Here is a 16,741-nt window from a genome sequence, read left to right on the forward strand (position 1 = left end):
CAGCGCTGCAACTTTCTTGCTTGGGGTGTGAGAAAACACACCCCCCACCCCCCCCGAGTGCAGCAGGGGTCAGTGCAGCAAGGGTCAGCTACACCAAGCACCGGTGTAGACAGTGCCCCAGTGCTGGGAGCTTCTCCCCTCGTGGAGGTGGGTTGTTTTTTTTCCTCTCTCCAGTGCTCTGCTGCAACCACACAAGCCACATTCGTGGCAGAGCTTTAACATTGCCTGTGTAGACTGTATAACGACTTTATCTTGGGTAAATCTCCTTCAACTTCCCCTGTAATGCTGATTGCGAACGCTTCCCCTTAGCTGATAGCCGTCTGTAACAGATCATGCCCCTCAGCGCTGCATAACAATTACCACCAGAGATGGAGTGGGGTCGAATGACTAGTGCAAGGCAGGCTAGGAGTCGGGTCTCTTGGGTTCTATTCCTGGCTCTGAGAGGGAGTGCGCATCTGAACTTTGTTCTGTGTCCATCTGTGGGATGGACTTTGGTGTAATGGTTAGAACAGGGTCTTAGGTGCCTGGACTCCTGGGTTCTATCCCTAGCATTGGGGAGGGAGTGGAGTCCAGTGGCTAGAGCATGGGGTGGAGTCTAGTGGAAAGTCAGGACTCCTGGGTTCTTTTCCTCTCTCTCCCAGTAACTTGCTATATGATCACGTGGCAGTCCCTTCTGTGCCTCAGTTTCTTCACTTCTACAGACTTTTTAAAATCCCTCCCAGGGATGCTTTGCAGAACATCCAGCAGCATTTGAGATCCTTCAGGTGCTAGGCATGTTGTCTGTTATCTGAGTGGCCCCATTCCCAGCCTGCTCTGACCTATGCAAGGTGAGGCCCCTAAAACCACACCCCATTCTGTCGCAGGCAGTCCTGCTTTCCCATCTGCTGCTGGCTCTGCTCTCCTTGCTGCATTTGGGGGGAGGGGAGTTACAGAGGTGATTAGATTACTGAAGTTTCTTTTTATGGGGGCCTTAAATTCTTTAAGCAACGTGAGTCACCTTTTCCCCTGCTCTGAACAGCGTGGTGGTGCATGTCCTCATGGTTCCCCGGGCAGTGTTAGAATGTAACCTCAAAGTCATGGTAGTTAACATGACTCTAAAACACTCCTGTGTGGACGGGCGCAAGCTGGGTTCAACATCTCGTCAGCTGGTTGGAGTTAGCTTTCCTGTTCCATCCCGACCAGCTGACGGGAAGTTAAACCCGGCTTGCCCCTGTCTACACGATCTGCAAAATAGTGGTTTAACATTATGCTTGTTAAGGTGACTCCAAGATTGTGTTCTGATGCTGCCTTGTTTTCTAGTGAAGATGTGCCCTGACTCCAGGAATTGACTATTCTAGTCCCAACCTGTCAGGACTCTGCAAACTGAACCATCTATAAAAACGACGAGGAGTCCGTGTGGCACCTTTAAAGACGAATACATTTATTTGGGCATAAGCTTTTGTGGGCTAGAACCCATTTCATCAGATGCATGGAGTGAAAAATGCGGGAGCAGGTATCTCATTAGACTGATCACACACTGGGTAAAGCAACCCCCATCCTTTCATGTATTTGTACCTGCTCCTGTATTTTTCACTTCATGAATCTGATGAAGTGGGTTCTAGTCCACGAAAGCTTATGCCCAAATAAATGTGTTAGTCTCTAAGGTGGCACAAGGATTCCTGATACAGACTAACATGGCTACCCCTCTGAAACCCGAACCATCTATGGCACATCTCTGGCCCCCATCATCGCTACTAGTTGCGCACCTCACAATGTCTATCCTCCCATTAGTGATGTGCTGCCTCATGAGGGTATCTCCTTTTTAGAGACCTGAGGCACAGAGAAGCTAAGTGACTCTCCCAAGGTCTCTGTGGAAGAGCAGGGTCTTGCACCTGGATCTCCCAAGAGCTGACTAGTGCCCTAACCACTGTGCCAGCCTTCCTCTCTGACAACTCAGCTAGGGAGAATGCTCCATTATTTAAGCTTCAAAGGGTACAGGCATGAAATCTCAGCCTGTCTCTCGTTAATCCTCATTTAATCGGGGGCGGGGAGAATGATGATTTTGGGGTGGAAGTGCAAGACTCCTGAGTTATTTCCACCCCCCTAGCTCTGCCACTTCCGCTCTCTGGGCCTTCACTAACTATAGATTCATAGACACCAAGGTCAGAAGGGAACATTGAGATCATCTAGTCTGACCTCTTGTATAACAGGCAACAGAACTTCCCCTAAGGCAAGTTCACTTCCTTCTTCTGGGTCAGCCCCCTCAATCTTACACATGGATCTCTCCCTACTGAACAAATTGTTGGGACACTTATGGCAAAGTTTCCAAGGAGCTTAGAGCCTTTGATGGAAGGAGCTTGTTAAGTGCTTTGCAAAGTATTTCAAATACCTCTTAGTACTGATCTTTCTCCTTCATGCAAGGTGGATTGGATTTAGTATGCCAGAGACAGCAGCCAAATGTAGGATGTGGGTTTAAAAAGTGGCTTCGTTTTCTCTAAATATCCTCTTGCTTTGCACTCCCGTAGCCCCTATTGATCTAGTTGCACCAGAGCAAATCTTCTTGAGAGAGATCCGGGCCTAAAATGAGTCCGTTTCACTTTATTTCTAGTCAATGTCATGACTTTTCCTTCCTCCCTGCTCCTACCTGTTTGCTGAGCTCTCCTCGCTGATGGGCTGGGTCTTAAATGTCTCTTCTCCACCTTTATTTTTGCTTGGAAGCTTGCACCTAATATTTTGAATAAAATCTTTCCGTGTTATTTGTTAGAGTTGCACCAAGACAACTGGATACTGCACAAACACGCACAGAGAGACACGGCCAATCAGGCTGACCAATATTTCTGTTTCCTTGTGCTAAGGAAGGATGAGTATGGTCTGTCCATATCCATATCCATATCTTTTGTTTTCTTTGTGGATTGTAAGAACCTTGGGGATGAGGCCATCTTTTGTATTCTGTTTGTGCAGCGCCTGGCACAGTGGAGCCCTGGTCTGTGACTGGAGTTTTGAGACGCTATGGCAATAACGAAATAGACAAAGAGTTTCTTGATGTCATGTGGAGTGTGACAGAACTGGGAATTGAGCTAAGGTCTCCTGAGTCCCGGTCTGGTCTCTTTATTTGTGTAACGCTGGGAGCAGGGGAGAGCTGTCCTGCTGAGTGTTGGGACAGCAGGGTAAGTGTGCTCTTCTCCGTGGGAGAGGGAAATGACTCCCAGTGCCAGCTCCTGTGGGGGAGCGAGGCACCTAGCCTCATGGGATGACTTTGGCAGCCCAAAAGCACAATGTGTTGTAAGCTGTGCGTCGGAGGCTGGCTTTATGCCAAGAACCCAGCAGTGAATCTTTGCCGTGGAAACGTTTGATATTGAATAAGGAGCTGCCAGGCTGAAAGGACTGAGAAACACTCGCTGAACCCAACCTCCTTTATAACCCAGAGCTTCCTGCCTCCAGCCCATCTCTGGTAGTTGAGCTAGAGAACGTACCTTGAAATCAAGCCCGGGTTTCTCTTTCTAAAAGGCTTCCAGTGATTGGAGAAGCCACCAAGTGCATGATCTGAGGCTCCTTAAAGAGACGTGGGTCAGAATTCTAAGCACCTGCCTTCCTAGGATCGGGGTCCCCAGAACTGCACCCGAGCCAATGCAGAGTTAAGGTGGGGCCCCAGCTGGGACTCAAATCACTAATTGTTTCTGAAAATCGTGCCCCAGATGCTATGTTCCTCTCCCACATTTTCTGGGTCTATTTCATCCTGGTCTGCGCTACGCAGGAGGTTATGCTCATTAGATCATAGTGGTTCCTTCTGGCCTTAGAGTGTGCAATGTTAGTTCACACCCATGGGTCTCCTAATTTAAGCTCCTGTAAAGGTCTTGTGCTAATTCCTAACAGCGATTGCTTTAAGCCTGAGGTTTTATATCCTTCCAGATACTCCTTTTATAATAGTTAATATGCAACGCCGGCAGTTCTCGTTCTGCCTGTGTCTTCAGGGCAGGGACTGTCTCTGCAGCACCTGGCTCAGTGGTTTGAGCCTCTAGGCACTGCCATCATATCACAGAGCAATGGAGAGAGACATGAAGAGGCGTAAGCCAGGGAATGTAGCTTCGTATGAATTGCCACACTGGATCAGAGCAGGGAGCCCGTCTAGTCCGGTATCCCACTTCTGACAGGGCCAGCATCCAGTGCTTCAGAGGATGGTGTAAGAAATTCTGTGGGTGGTAGTTAGAGGCAGGTTCCCCCCACCCCATGGGGATGTTTTCCTCCTGACCCCTGGCTCTGGAGCATGAGGGTTTTGTCTTTTTCATACTACTGGGTATCTGGGTTGAGTTAACTTTGTCTTACTACTAATATAACTCTGATGCCTCAACTGATGCCGAAACCGGGTCCTTGCCCGCCCTGGGATTTTGAAATGAGGGTTAGCAACAGTGCAGCCTTTTGCACCAGGTTGGGGTGGGCGAGGAGGGGTGTACCTGTTTGCACAGGGGCACCTGTGGCTTAAATTCCATTGCAGACAATGCCTGTGAGGCTGTGCCAACCTGCAGGAGCTGCAGCGGGGAGGGTTTCACCCGTGGTGCCAAGGTTGCATGGAGAAGGGGCAGAGGAGGCTGGGAATGGATGACTGGCATTGTGACAGGGTCTGGAGGCCAGGCGGGGAGCGAGGATGCATTTTGACTGGGCTGCAGCCAGGTTGGTGGGTGACTCTGGGATCGGGGTGGGAAAGGCGCTTATCCAGTGCCAAGGATTTCCCCTTGCCCAGATGAGCCATTGGGCAGAGGAATCTGGTCTCCATGTGAAACCTGCCTGAGCCCTGGCAAAAGCTGCTCTCGTAAACAAGGCCGCATTGTGTGTCTGGGTTTATAAATGCCCCCCGGCCCTGGCGTCTTTCTCCTCCGAGGTCTGAATGGGCCTGGCTGCTGGCCAGCGGGGTGAGCCTGGGTGGGGAGGGAGGGCCCACGGGAACGCAGGCTCTTCCTCCACTGCCTGCAGCAGTCGAGCTGCTGCACTTGGGCTCCTTTCCCAGCCTCTGAGTGTGGGCCAGGGATCAGGGAGGGCAGAAATCTGGATTGGGGATCCTGGGGTGGGGGGGGCAGTTGGGGATTAGAGATAACGAGGATCTGGAGTGAAAGGTGTGGGGATGTAGGGGAGCTGGGATCAATGGGGATCTGGGAGGAGGAGGGGTGGGGTGTGGGCTGGTGATCTGGGGGAGCATGGGGATCTGCGGGAGAGGGTGTGGGGATATGGCAGAGATGTAGAGAGGGGTGGGAGTGGGGGGAGGATGTATGGGGGGAAGCACTAGGGACTCCTACCATTGTGTCTTCCTGGTGCCCTATCTGTAGGGGGCTTGCTTGCAGGAGAGACCATAGGGGGTGAGTGCCTGTAATATAAATAATATGTACTGAGGAGGTGGGTGATGGTCTGAGATTAGTGGATGGGGCTGGGGGCATTTGTGGGACAACAGGAGATCGAGCCTCATGTTTGGGGGGTCACCAAGGGTGCGGGTTGGCTAAGCTGGGGATTGAACCCAGGGTTCTGCGAGGGGTGGGGTGGGGAATGCTGGGATTTGAGCCCACAGCTGTCGGGGGCGTGAGCAGAGTGAGTGGTTGGGCACGTAGGAAGGATGCTGTATTGTTTCCAGCTGTGCCGGTGACACCTCCCACCTCTTTATCCCCTTTTTCCCCCAGGACCAGTTTGACGAAATAGAGCGTCACACCCAGTGGGGGCTGGATCTGATGGAGAAGTACGTGAAGTTTGTGAAGGAGCGAACAGAAATCGAGCAGGCCTACGCCAAGCAGCTCAGGTAGGAGGGCAGGAGACAAAGGCCAGAATGGCTGCTTAAGGCACAGGATTCCTGGGTCTCATTCCCTTCATTTGGAGGAGAATGGGGTCTAATGGTTAGAGCTGGGAGCTGGGTCCCAGGAATCATGGGTTCTATTCCCAGCTGTGGGAGAGGAGTGGGGTCCAGTGGTTAGAGGCAGGAGCCAGGTTTCAATACTCCTGGGTTCTTTCTCTTCAGCTCCTCCCTCAGTACCTTTTGGAGGAAACAGTTTCCTCTCTCTGGGCATGTCTACACTACAGTAAAACTCCCGCAGTCGGCTGACTCGAGATGTGGGGCTAAATATTTTCAGCGTCAATGCTTGGGCTGGAGCCTGGCCTCCAGCCTGAGCCTAAACGTCTGTACTGTGCTCTTATAGCCCTGCGGCCTGAGCCCTGGGTCAGCTGCCACGGGCCTGCCACGGGGGTTCATTGCCATATAGACAGACCCTCTGTGCCTCCATTTCCCCATTGGTGAAATGGAAATCGAGGCAAAGGCAACAGAAGGGATTTGCCCAAAGTCGTGCAGGGAACTGGCTGGCAGGATGGCCTGATCCCATGCTTCACCCACAGCTCTGTCCTTCCCTGGTCTCTCCCTCCTCCCTGACCTGTCTGTGCCTTGTGGCAGAGACCACTCATACCTGCTGATAGTGGGGGGCAGAGTGAGGGCACCTGGCTTCAACGGTGTTACTGAGCATGCTCAGTACAAGCCAAAGAGCAGATGTGGGGGGGGGGGGGAGAGGAGGCACATGACCCTGCATCCCCCGACTCCCATGCATCATGTCTGCCATATTATCTGCATTGTGCTCCAAGATGCCTGTTTGGTTTGGCCTGGCCTAGCAGGGAGCAAAGAGTTAACGAGGTGCCACTCAATGTTTCCTAGTTAAATTCCCTCCTCCTCGCCCCCACAAAGGCTGCTGCTCTCCAAGCAAGGCAGCCAGCCCCTTGGCGCTTCCAGCCTGGAATACAGCTGAACCAAGAGCGGGGGGAGCTATGGGAGCTGCCATCCAAGTCTGTTTGACTCCTCTTGCTCTGGACCGGGTTGTTGGCTGGATTTTACCAATGACTCCTCAGTTTGTGCCCTGGCCCTTGGCTGGGGGGAGTGGGTTGTGAATCCAGCTCTTCATTGCCCCAGAGACCGTCTTCTGCCTAGCTACAGAGCAGACACGCATGTCTGCTCACTGCCTCCCAGATACCCTGGTGATGAGCACCAGGAGAAACAGGTGCATGGCATGGGCAGCGGCAGAGTAAGGGCCCCCTCTCTTCCCCCCCCCCGCCCCCCCGCCGTTTATAGATTCCCAGGCCGGACGGGACCATTGTGATCATCTAGTCTGACCTCCTGGATAACTGCCCCAAAATCATTCCTAGAGCAGAGCTTTTAGAAAAAGATCCAACCTTGATTTAAAAACTCAGTGATGGAGAATCCACCATGATCCTTGGCAGGTTGTTCCAGTGGTCAGTTACTCTCACTGTTAAAAAATGTGTGCCTTATTTCCAGTCGGAATTGGTCTAGCTTCAGCTCCCAGTCAGATTTTGCTAGACCTTTCGCTGCTAGATTGAAGGGGCCCTTACAAAAGATTTGTCCCTCACGTAGGTACATGTAGAGAGAGACTGTGATCAAGTCACCCCTTAACCTTCTCTTGGTTACGCAAAGAAGTTTGAGTTCTTGGAGTCTCTCGCTGTCAGGCAGATTTTCTAACCCTTTCATCATTCTCATGGATCTTCTTTGACCTCTCTCCGACTTGAATTTGGGCACCAGAACTGGACGCAGGATTCCAGCAGCAGTCGCACCAGTGCCAGATACAGAGGTGAAAGAACCTCTCTGCCTTTACTCGAGATTCCCCTGTTTACACATCCCACTGCTGCACTGGGCAACACAATGTGGGGAGGAGGTGAGCAGCCGTCAGTGGTAAAAGAACAGATTAAGGACTATTTAGAAAAACTGGATGTGGACAAGTCTCTGGGTCCAGATCTAATACATCGAGGGTGCTGAGGGAATTGGCTGATATGGTTGCAGAGCCATTGGCCATTATCTTTGAAAATTCGTGGTGATCGGGGAGGTCCCGGATGACTGGAAAAAGGCAAATGTAGCGCCCATCTTTAAAAATGAGAAGGAGAACCCAGGGAACCACAGGCCAGTCAGCCTCATCTCAGTCCCTGGAAAAATCATGGAGCAGGTCCTCAAGGAATCATTTTGGAGCACTTGAAGGAGAGGAAGGTGATCAGGAACAGTTAGCATGATTCACCAGGGGTAACTCATGTCTGACCAAGCTGATTGCCTTCTGTGATGAGAGAACTGGCTCTGTGGATATGGGGAAAGCCGTGGACGTGATGTATCTTGTTTAGCAGAGCTTTCGATATGGTCTTCCACAGTATTTTTGCGAGCAAGTTAAAAACATATATGGATTGGATGAATGAACTATAAGGTGGATAGAAAGCTGGCTAGGTTGTTGGGCTCAACAGCTGGTGGTCAATGGCAGCCGGTATCTAGCAGAGTGCTCCAGGGGTCGGTCCTATGGCCAGTTTTGTTCAACATCTTTATTAATGATCTGGATGACGGGATGGATTGCACCCTCACCAAGTTTGCAGATGACGCTAAGCTGGAGGGAGATGTAGGTATGCTGGAGGATAGAGAGAGAGTCCAGAGTGACCTAGACAAATTGGAGGATTGGACCAAAAGAAATCTGTTGAGGTTCAACAATTACAAGTACAGAGTCCTGCACTTCGGATGGAAGAATCTCATGCACTACTACAGGCTGGGGACTCACTGGCTAAGCAGCAGTTCTTCGGAAAAGGGCCTTGGGGATTACAGTGGATGAGAAGCTGGATATGAGTCAGCAGTGTGCCCTTGTTGCCAAGAAGGCTAACGGCATATTGGGCTGCATTAGTAGGAGAATTACCGGCAGATTGAGGGAGGTGATTATTCCCCTCTATTCGGCACTGGTGAGACCACATCTGGAGTATTGTGTCCAGTTTTGGGCCTTCCATTACAGAAAGGATGTGGACAAATTGGAGAGAGTCCAGCAGATGGCAACAAAAACAATCAGGGAGCTGAGGCACATGAGTTATGAGGAGAGGCTGAGGGAATTGGGCTTGTTTAGTCTGCAGAATAGAAGAGTGAGGGGAGATTTAATAGCAGCCTTCCACTACCCGAAGGGGGGTTCCAAAGGGGATGGAGCTTGGCTGTTCTCGGTGGCAGATGACAGAATGAGGAGCAATGGTCTCAAGTTGCAGTGGGGGAGGTTTAGGTTGGATATGAGGAAACAGTATTTCAGTAGGAGGTGGTGAAGGGGGACTAGGCTGCTCAGAGGATGGGAGGGGAATGCTTCCAAGCTGGCGAAGGGGTGTGGACGCCCCCTTTCTGTTAGAATTTAAGAGGAATCAGGTGTTCAGATCCCAGGGCAGGGGGGCTGGCGATACCAGTCAGGGATCCTGGCAGCCTCCAAGGGAGAGAACCAAAAGCTGCGGGGGGAGCCTAGCTGGAAAGCACCTAACGCTCCTCTGCAATGCCAGCAGCAGCAACCTGTCCAGCAGGTGAGTGGCAGAACCAGGAACAGAATCCAGGTCACCTGAGTCCCAGCCCTGTGCTCTAACTGCTGTCTGCTGGGTCCCTCTGCCCCATTGAGCTGACCCAGCGTGGAAACGCAAGGTGCTTTCTTGACTTGGCTGCCTGGTAACGTGTTTCTGTCTAGCATGTGGGGGAGGGTTGGATGCTGGCTAAATGCGGCTGCTTCTGGGGTGGAAGAGAGCAACTTGCTGCTGCACAGCACAGTGGGTGGGGAGACTCAGGCTCACCCCTGCATCCTCACTGAGTTAGGGGCTCTTTGATTCCCACGTATGCTGTGCGACTGCCCCTATGTGGCACAGCACGGCCGCTGGGCATTTCATCCCGAGGAAGACTGGACAGTGCGGTGGCTACGGCTCTAGCATGGGCCTGGGTGGCCGTGTGGTTCAGTGGGCAGGGGACTGGCTGTTCAGGTGTAAAAGACCTGGGTTCTAGACCCAGCTCTGCCCCAAACACCTGTGAGATGTGGTCAAGTCACTTAGGGTCAGATTTTTCAAGGTATTTAGGATGGCTAATTCCTATTGAAATAAACAGGAATTAGGTACTTTAATACCTTGAAAAATGTGACCCTTATCTTCTCCTGGCCTCCATTCCCCACCTGTAAAGTGGGGATAATAGCGTTGTCCTGCTCTGAAGGGTATCCCATAATGTGTGGTGTGTGACAGGGGTGTTAGATAAATTCCTTAGCTAGACAGATCAGAGCAGCTGGGGTAGACCCCACATTTCCACATACATCCAGCTCCTTGGCCCACCCAGAAGAGTTGCTGTTAGCAGTACAGGGCCTATGACACAGAATCAAGTCATTCTGATTCCATCTAGCAGAGAGCAGTGATAGACACGGACACACTCCCCCCACCTCTCCCCCAACCCCACATCAACTCCTATTATTGCAGGGATGCTGACAAGACAATACATTCATATAGTGTTAAAAATAAAACTAACTCTTCTCTTCTCCCCCCCGCCACCTCCCCCAGCAGTTGTGGTGCACTGGGATGACTAATTATACAAACCTCAAAGGCTGCTCTCTGGCCGGTTCCCTATTTTCGTGCTTTCTTCACCAGGGAATCTTAGGTCACTTTCCCTCTGATGTGTCACTTTCATGCTTGGGTCCTCCTGTGCTAGCCGTAGGGGGCTGTTTGGGGGTTTCCAGCTGGCCTAGGAAGATTGCTTTGAAATGGTTACTGGCCCTTTAAAGGTTTCATTGTCTCACTGGCTTTAAAAAAAAAAAACCTCCTGTGGAAGATCTAGGAGTAGTAGGGATACAGCAAGTCTTGCTGGTGCACCTCACCCCCTCCCCTAGAGGGGTCTGTCTAGGCATCTTTCTCCAGCCTGGCCCAGTCCTTTGTTTCTTACCAACAAACTTTTGCAGGCAAGTTTCAGGTCAGTTTCAAGCTTTTTTTCCTGCAGCTACAAGTGCTAGAAATTTACATTTTAAAACCATCTTGTAAGCAGAGGTGTTTGCGCAGACACCTCCCTGTAGGAACTGAAGCTTTCAGAGAGTTGCTGCAAGTCACGAGACTCACGATAAAGTGACACTGAGCCGATCTAGTCGTGTTACGTCGGCTTCAGCAGTCCGTGTTTAGTGACTACTTCTGATCCCAATCGCTGTGGGCAAGTTTGGAGTTAGGACACCGATGAGTCAATAATACCATGTACAATGCAGTGGAGGAGCGACTGTTCATGTCTGCCGCTCACCTGTCTAAATGAGGCCAAGCGGTGATGATGATTGTTGGCCTTGGCCATGGTGGATGAGATTGGGTGTGGGGGGATGCGATAGGTCAATGGGCTTTAAATACACATGTGCAGAGCTGGGCGGTGCTGATCCACCCCGCCAGCAGGGGGGCAGCATTGTGCCTGGGCGGACACGCACAGAAGGCGTAATTCGAGTAGGGGGCAGTTAACTCTTGTCACTTTATCGTGAGGCTCGTGGCTTGCAGCAACTCTCTAAAAGCTTCAGCTCCTACAGGCAGGTGCCTGCGCGAGCACCTCTGCTTACAAGATGGTTTTAAAATATAAATTTCTAGCCCTTGTGGCTGCAGGAAAAAAGCTTGAAACTGACCTGAGAAGTAAAAAAAACAAAACACAACAACAACAAAACAGCAAAAAGCCTCCTCCCCGCCGCCCCACACCAGTAGGTTAATTTTAAAAAACTTAATTTAAAAAAATGTGAAACTCTGGGCGTGGGGACAAAATTTTGATATGGAGCAGCCCTGCCTCCAGATCCGGACTAAAGAGGTGGCAGACAAACCCGGGAGAGGCAGCGGCTGGTGATATCGTGAGCTCACGGCCAGCCCTGCCACGCTTTGTCTGTCGGTGAATTGAGCGAGCTGGGTCTTGTCAGCTCAGCAGCCTGGTGTGAATTTGTTTGCAAGGTGCTTTCTGGATGTCCAGTGGGTGGTTTGTTTGTTTTTTTTTTTTTTCTTTCTTTCTCATCTCATAGGCTCCATCTTCTTTCTAACCAGGAAAGAAACTCCCGGCTCTTGGGAGGGGTTGTGCCTGAACTTGCAAGTGAAACCGTGGGCTGCCTGGCTCTCTCCGTGGCTCTGGTTTCTAGGAAGGCCACATCATGTAAGAGAGGAGGGGAGTTCCCTGCCAGGGCTAGGAAATTCTGTTTGAGGCAGAGAGGATCAGGCCATTTAAGTCTGTCCTGAACAAACCAGCCAACAGAGGCAGTATGGCCTAATGGGTAGAGCCCTGAGCTGGGAGACCTGGGTTCTGTTCTGAGCTTTGCCCCTTCCCTGTTCTGTGACCTTGGGTGAGTCCTGGCCTCACTCCCTGCCTCAGTTTCCCCTCTGACACACTGTCTTGTCTAGCCTTTTTGGAGCAGGGCCTGGGTCTGGGCAGCACCCAGCACAAGGCAGACCCCGATCTCAGCTGGGGCCCTGTAGCTGTGACTGACAAACGCTGGTTGGTTCCGTGCTAGCAGGGTGGGCTGTGTGTATCTGGGAACGGATGTGCCAGGGCTTAGGCCTCTGTTTCTGCCTGCAGCCAGAGCTGGGTATCCTGGGTCAAATTGCTGTGGCCTCTTGTGCCTCAGTTTCCCCACCTCTACAATGAGGGTTGTGATGCTTTTGTGAAGTGCGTGAAGATTTGCGACTGAAATGCGCTTTATTATTGATGAGGAGGCTTGGGCTTGATGAGTGAGTGGAAAGGGGGTGGCCTTTTCCTTTAAAACCTCACCCCCACCTTCTGCTGACACTGTGCTCTTCCCCACCTCCAGCCTCTTCCAGAGTGCCCTGTGAGCCGCTCCCCCTTAGCGCTGAGCCTGTCCCCACAGAAAGCAGTGGGGTGGAAAGGAGTGTCAGGAGAGGAGCTCATCCGCAGCCAAGAGTGGAGAGTGCAGTCTGGGATGCACCCAGAGGCCCCAGCTGCAATCAGGGGGTGGATCAGAGAGTCCTTGCCCTGAAGAGCTCAGTGTAAACAGACTAGGGGTTGAAGGGAAACTGAGGCACAGAGCAGGGATGTGAGATCAAAGTCACAGCAGAGCTGGGAATAGAACCCAGGTGTCCTGACTCCCAGCTCAGTGCTTTACTCAATAGGCCATGCTTCCTCTCCTCGTAAGCCCTTCCAGGAGGGGTCCCAGAGGCTCTGGGGATCCTGGCTCTCAGATCACAGGAGCGTGGCTGGTGGGAAAGGAAATGCCTCGTCTGGCTTCCATAAGGAGCGGGACTGAACAGCGCATGGTCGTTGAGGCTTGGCCCAAGCCTCCATGTGCTATGGGTCCTGCTGGTGCCCAGGGGGGCAGTGGGTGTGGATCCTGGCCCTGGGGCATGGATCCTGGCCGCTTTCTGTGCTGCATGTGAATCTTGGCGCTGGTGCTCCCCAAGGTTGGGGTGGCGGCTGTGAATCCTCCCCCCACCCCGTGTGGATCCCACCACGCTCTAAGCTTGGGAGCTCCTTTTTCCTTTGGGGTGGGATGGGGATTACCCTGCAGCAGCTGTCCCCCCTCTCCCTCCAGAGCAGAAGCGAACATGATGGTGAAGGCAGCCACCTCGTCCTGCCCCTTTAAGGGGCAGCAGCCTCTGTTTGTTCTGCGAGCAAGTGCCAGGCCAGACTGGCCTTTCTGCTAAGCAGATCTCTGCCACAGGCCAATCCAAAGCCACTGGCCTATATTTAGCAGGAGGAAGGAAGAGCCCCCTCCAGGCTGGCTCAGCCATGGGGTAGCTGACAGGAAGAGCAGGCATGTGGCAGAGAAGTCTGTACCCAGCATTTTTCTTGCAAACCACGTTACAAGGAGCTTCCCTCTCTTTGAGCCCATTTCAGACCAGGCTGCTTGTCTGTCTGTGCCTCGACTCTGGGGGGTTTTCCAAGCTCCTAGCAGAGGAGTTTTTTGGTTTTTCTTCTTTTTGCCCAGCTTTTTCAGAAGCCTCTCGCATCATGCCTTAGGGTAAAATCCCACCAAAAAGCACCGTCCCATCAACGTCTGCATGTAGAAAAGGGTGTTTTTGGTTCCTGTGACACCCTCTTTTTTTCCACTGTCCCAGGGGAGATCTGGTTTTTCTTCTTGGCTCTGGGGAGTGGGGTCTAATGGCTCGAGGAGTGGGAAATTGGGTGTCAGGACTTCTGGGTTTTAATCCTGGTTTAGTGCTACAGCAGAGGGGAAACGGGAGGTAAAGAATTTTCTGTTCTGAGCTGGGCGTAGGACCCAGGAGTCGTGACTCCTCGCCCCACCTGCTCAAACCACTACATACCACTCCCCTCCAAGAGCAGGGAGAGAACCCAGGAGTCTGGACTCCCAGCCCCTGCTGCTCAGACCACTAGACACCACTCCCCTCCCAGAGCTGAGAATGGAGCCCAGGAGTCCTGACTCTTTGTGCCCTGCTCTGGCTAGTAGACTACACTTCTGGGATCTATTCTTAGCTCTGGGAGTAGGTGCAGTGGTTAAGCAGAGAGGACCTGGAAATCAGGACTCTTGGGTTCTTCTCAACTCTGCCACTGGTTCACTATAGGGACATGTTCGAGTCTCTTTCTCCCCTTCTTTCTCTCTCAGTGCATCAATTTCCCCATCTGTGAAATGGCGATAACAGCATTGCCTGATGAGGCTGTGTGGAGAAGTATATTTAAGTTTGAGGGGCACTCAGATGTTACAGTACCAGATAAGTACAACAGACAGACAGGGATTCCAAGGACTTCACAGCATACTTCCCGCCGGGTCCAGCTGGGCTGAGGCTCGGCAGAGCTGATTCTGTTCCCAGCTTTGCCGGTGACTCTGGGCAAGTCACTTCCTCTCTCCTTGCCTCAGCTGCCCCTGGCACTGCTGGCCTGGATTAGCTCACGAACAGTTTGGGGCAGGGCTGTGCTCTCACAAAAAATCTGCAGCTTTTCCATTGGCCTCAGGGTGGGGCAGGTAGATTTCTGGTGCTGGGACTTGGGGTTTTCTGATGACTTCTTAAGATGATTTCTATCTATCCGGGGAAACCGAGGGAGGGGCCTTCTAGCCTGATAGCCTCTCTCTGGCTGGTAACATCTTGCAATCTTCCCTATGCAGGGAACCCTCTGCCCTTGTTTCTGAGGAGCCTCCACTCTCCTATGGGTTTTTTTTTCTTTCTCATTTGCAGGAATCTGGTGAAAAAGTATCTTCCGAAACGGAACACACGAGAAGATCCAGAATCCAAGTAAGTGCCTCTGTCTGATCTCGGCGCGTGTCATTCTCTTTAAGCTAGTTGAGAGAGGCAGAATGAGAACCCAAGACTGGGTGTTTTTAAGGACACAAAAGCCTGTCTAGGTATAAATGGTCCTCCCTCAGTGTGGCAGGGGACGGACTAGATGACCTATTGAGGTTCCTGCCAACCCTACATTTCTATGATGCTAAGTTTAAAGCCGGACAACTTTTAAGTTAGAAATGAGGCACAATGCTTTAATGGTAGGACGATAAACCATTGGACCAACATCCCCAAGGAAGTGGTGGATTCTCCACCCCTTGATCTTCAAATCCAGGCCGGCTGCCTTTCTGGCACAAGTTATCAGACTCGGCACAGGAGTAATTGTGTTAAATTCTCTGGCCTGTGCCCGCCAGGAGGTCAGAGGAGATAACAGAATAGCCCCTTCTGGCCTTAAACTCTATGAATTGCAATGGTTCAAGTTACTGTAATAGATCTAAAGGCCAGAAGGGAGCATTGTCCTCTAGCCTGACATACATAGAAGGCCAGAGAATGTCAGCCTTTGGAACTCCTTGCCACAGGAAGTGGTTGAAATCAGGAATTTAGTACGTTTCAAAAAGGGATTGGACGCTTATGTGAGGAGCAGGAATATCCAGAGTGATCATAATTACAGGTAACGACTATTCTGGAAGGGTTATTAAACCTCAGGCACTGGGATTTAATCTGCTGCGTGTGGGGGGGATTATCCTACATCGGACATGGTGGGGTTCTTACACCTTCTGTCTAGTGCTGGCGCTGACCGACTTGATGGAGTAGACTGTCTGTCTGATGCAGTCCAGTATTCTGTATTCCTGCCCCAGGCCCAGGACTTCTGATTGGTGCAGAGCACTAGAAAGGCTTCTGTGTGAGGGCAGAGATGGGCTGGAACCTCTCAGCTGAACCCCAGAAACGTCAGGAATGTCGGGCCATTGGATTAGATCTTGTTGTTTGCCCCCCAGTTTTGGTCTGGGCTCTGCCCTTGGATGGTGGGGAAATTGACCGAGATCAGCTTTTCTCATGAGATCTGCCAGAAGTGGCAGAACGCTTAGCTTGCCAGGCAGCCCACTGGAGCGGGTGACCCTGGCTGATCCAAATCTTCAGGCTGGGTTAGCCTCTGACTCTGGCCCTAATCCAGCCCATCAGACGCCCTCCTTTAACCCTCGGCTCTGCTGTCAATACCAAGACTGACCACTTCCTTCAGAATTTCCAGCCCAAAACTTTGCACCCAAACTATCTTCCCCTTGCTGTGCCTGCATGAAACAGGTGGCTGTTTCCATTTACGGAGAAATGTGATACAAAACATAAATGCTGTGGCTGGGGAAAACCCCTGTGACTTTTCCCATTTTGTCCATGGCTTTTTTCCGTGTCCGTGACTCAACCCGCAGCAGCGGTTCCTGTGATCCTGCGGGACTGGACCCAGCTCCCCGCTGCAGGTGTTGCGGGTCACAGTGCTGCTCAGGTCTGGCCAGGCCAAGCCCAAGCAGTACACTGATCCTGGACACCAGGTTGCCATGCCTGGAGCCGAGTGCTGGGCCCAGCTCCCTGGGACACTGGGGCTGCCCGAGCTGCTGCTGTGAGGTGAGTGCAGGCTGGGGGCTTGTTTTCCAGGCGTGCCCCCCCCCCCCAGACTTGCTTCTGCATTGGACCAGGATTACCATTGTGGTGCTGGGGGTGCTAATAGAGCTGCCAGGTGATCTGTCAATAGTAGGGTGCCTCCTTATGGCCAGTTGGAGAACTGCACCAGAGTGTTTTCGATAGGCCAGTA

General features: G+C 51.9%; 1 protein-coding gene across 3 annotated transcripts in view; it reads left to right on the forward strand.

The window, feature by feature from the left end:
• Positions 1–16,741, forward strand: part of TRIP10 (thyroid hormone receptor interactor 10) — a 70,534-nt gene that overhangs the window by 32,371 nt on the left and 21,422 nt on the right. For 2 of the 3 annotated variants that reach the window (XM_050925677.1, XM_050925679.1), the window contains exons 2-3: positions 5,643–5,758; positions 14,896–14,952. In XM_050925677.1, the coding sequence (XP_050781634.1) occupies positions 5,643–5,758; positions 14,896–14,952 (173 nt within the window). Of the gene's footprint in view, positions 1–5,309; positions 5,328–5,642; positions 5,759–14,895; positions 14,953–16,741 lie in introns of those variants that run through there. The other variant, XM_050925678.1, reaches the window with a different exon arrangement.

Source organism: Gopherus flavomarginatus, chromosome 16, assembly GCF_025201925.1.
Source record: "Gopherus flavomarginatus isolate rGopFla2 chromosome 16, rGopFla2.mat.asm, whole genome shotgun sequence".
Taxonomy (NCBI): Eukaryota; Metazoa; Chordata; order Testudines; family Testudinidae; genus Gopherus; species Gopherus flavomarginatus.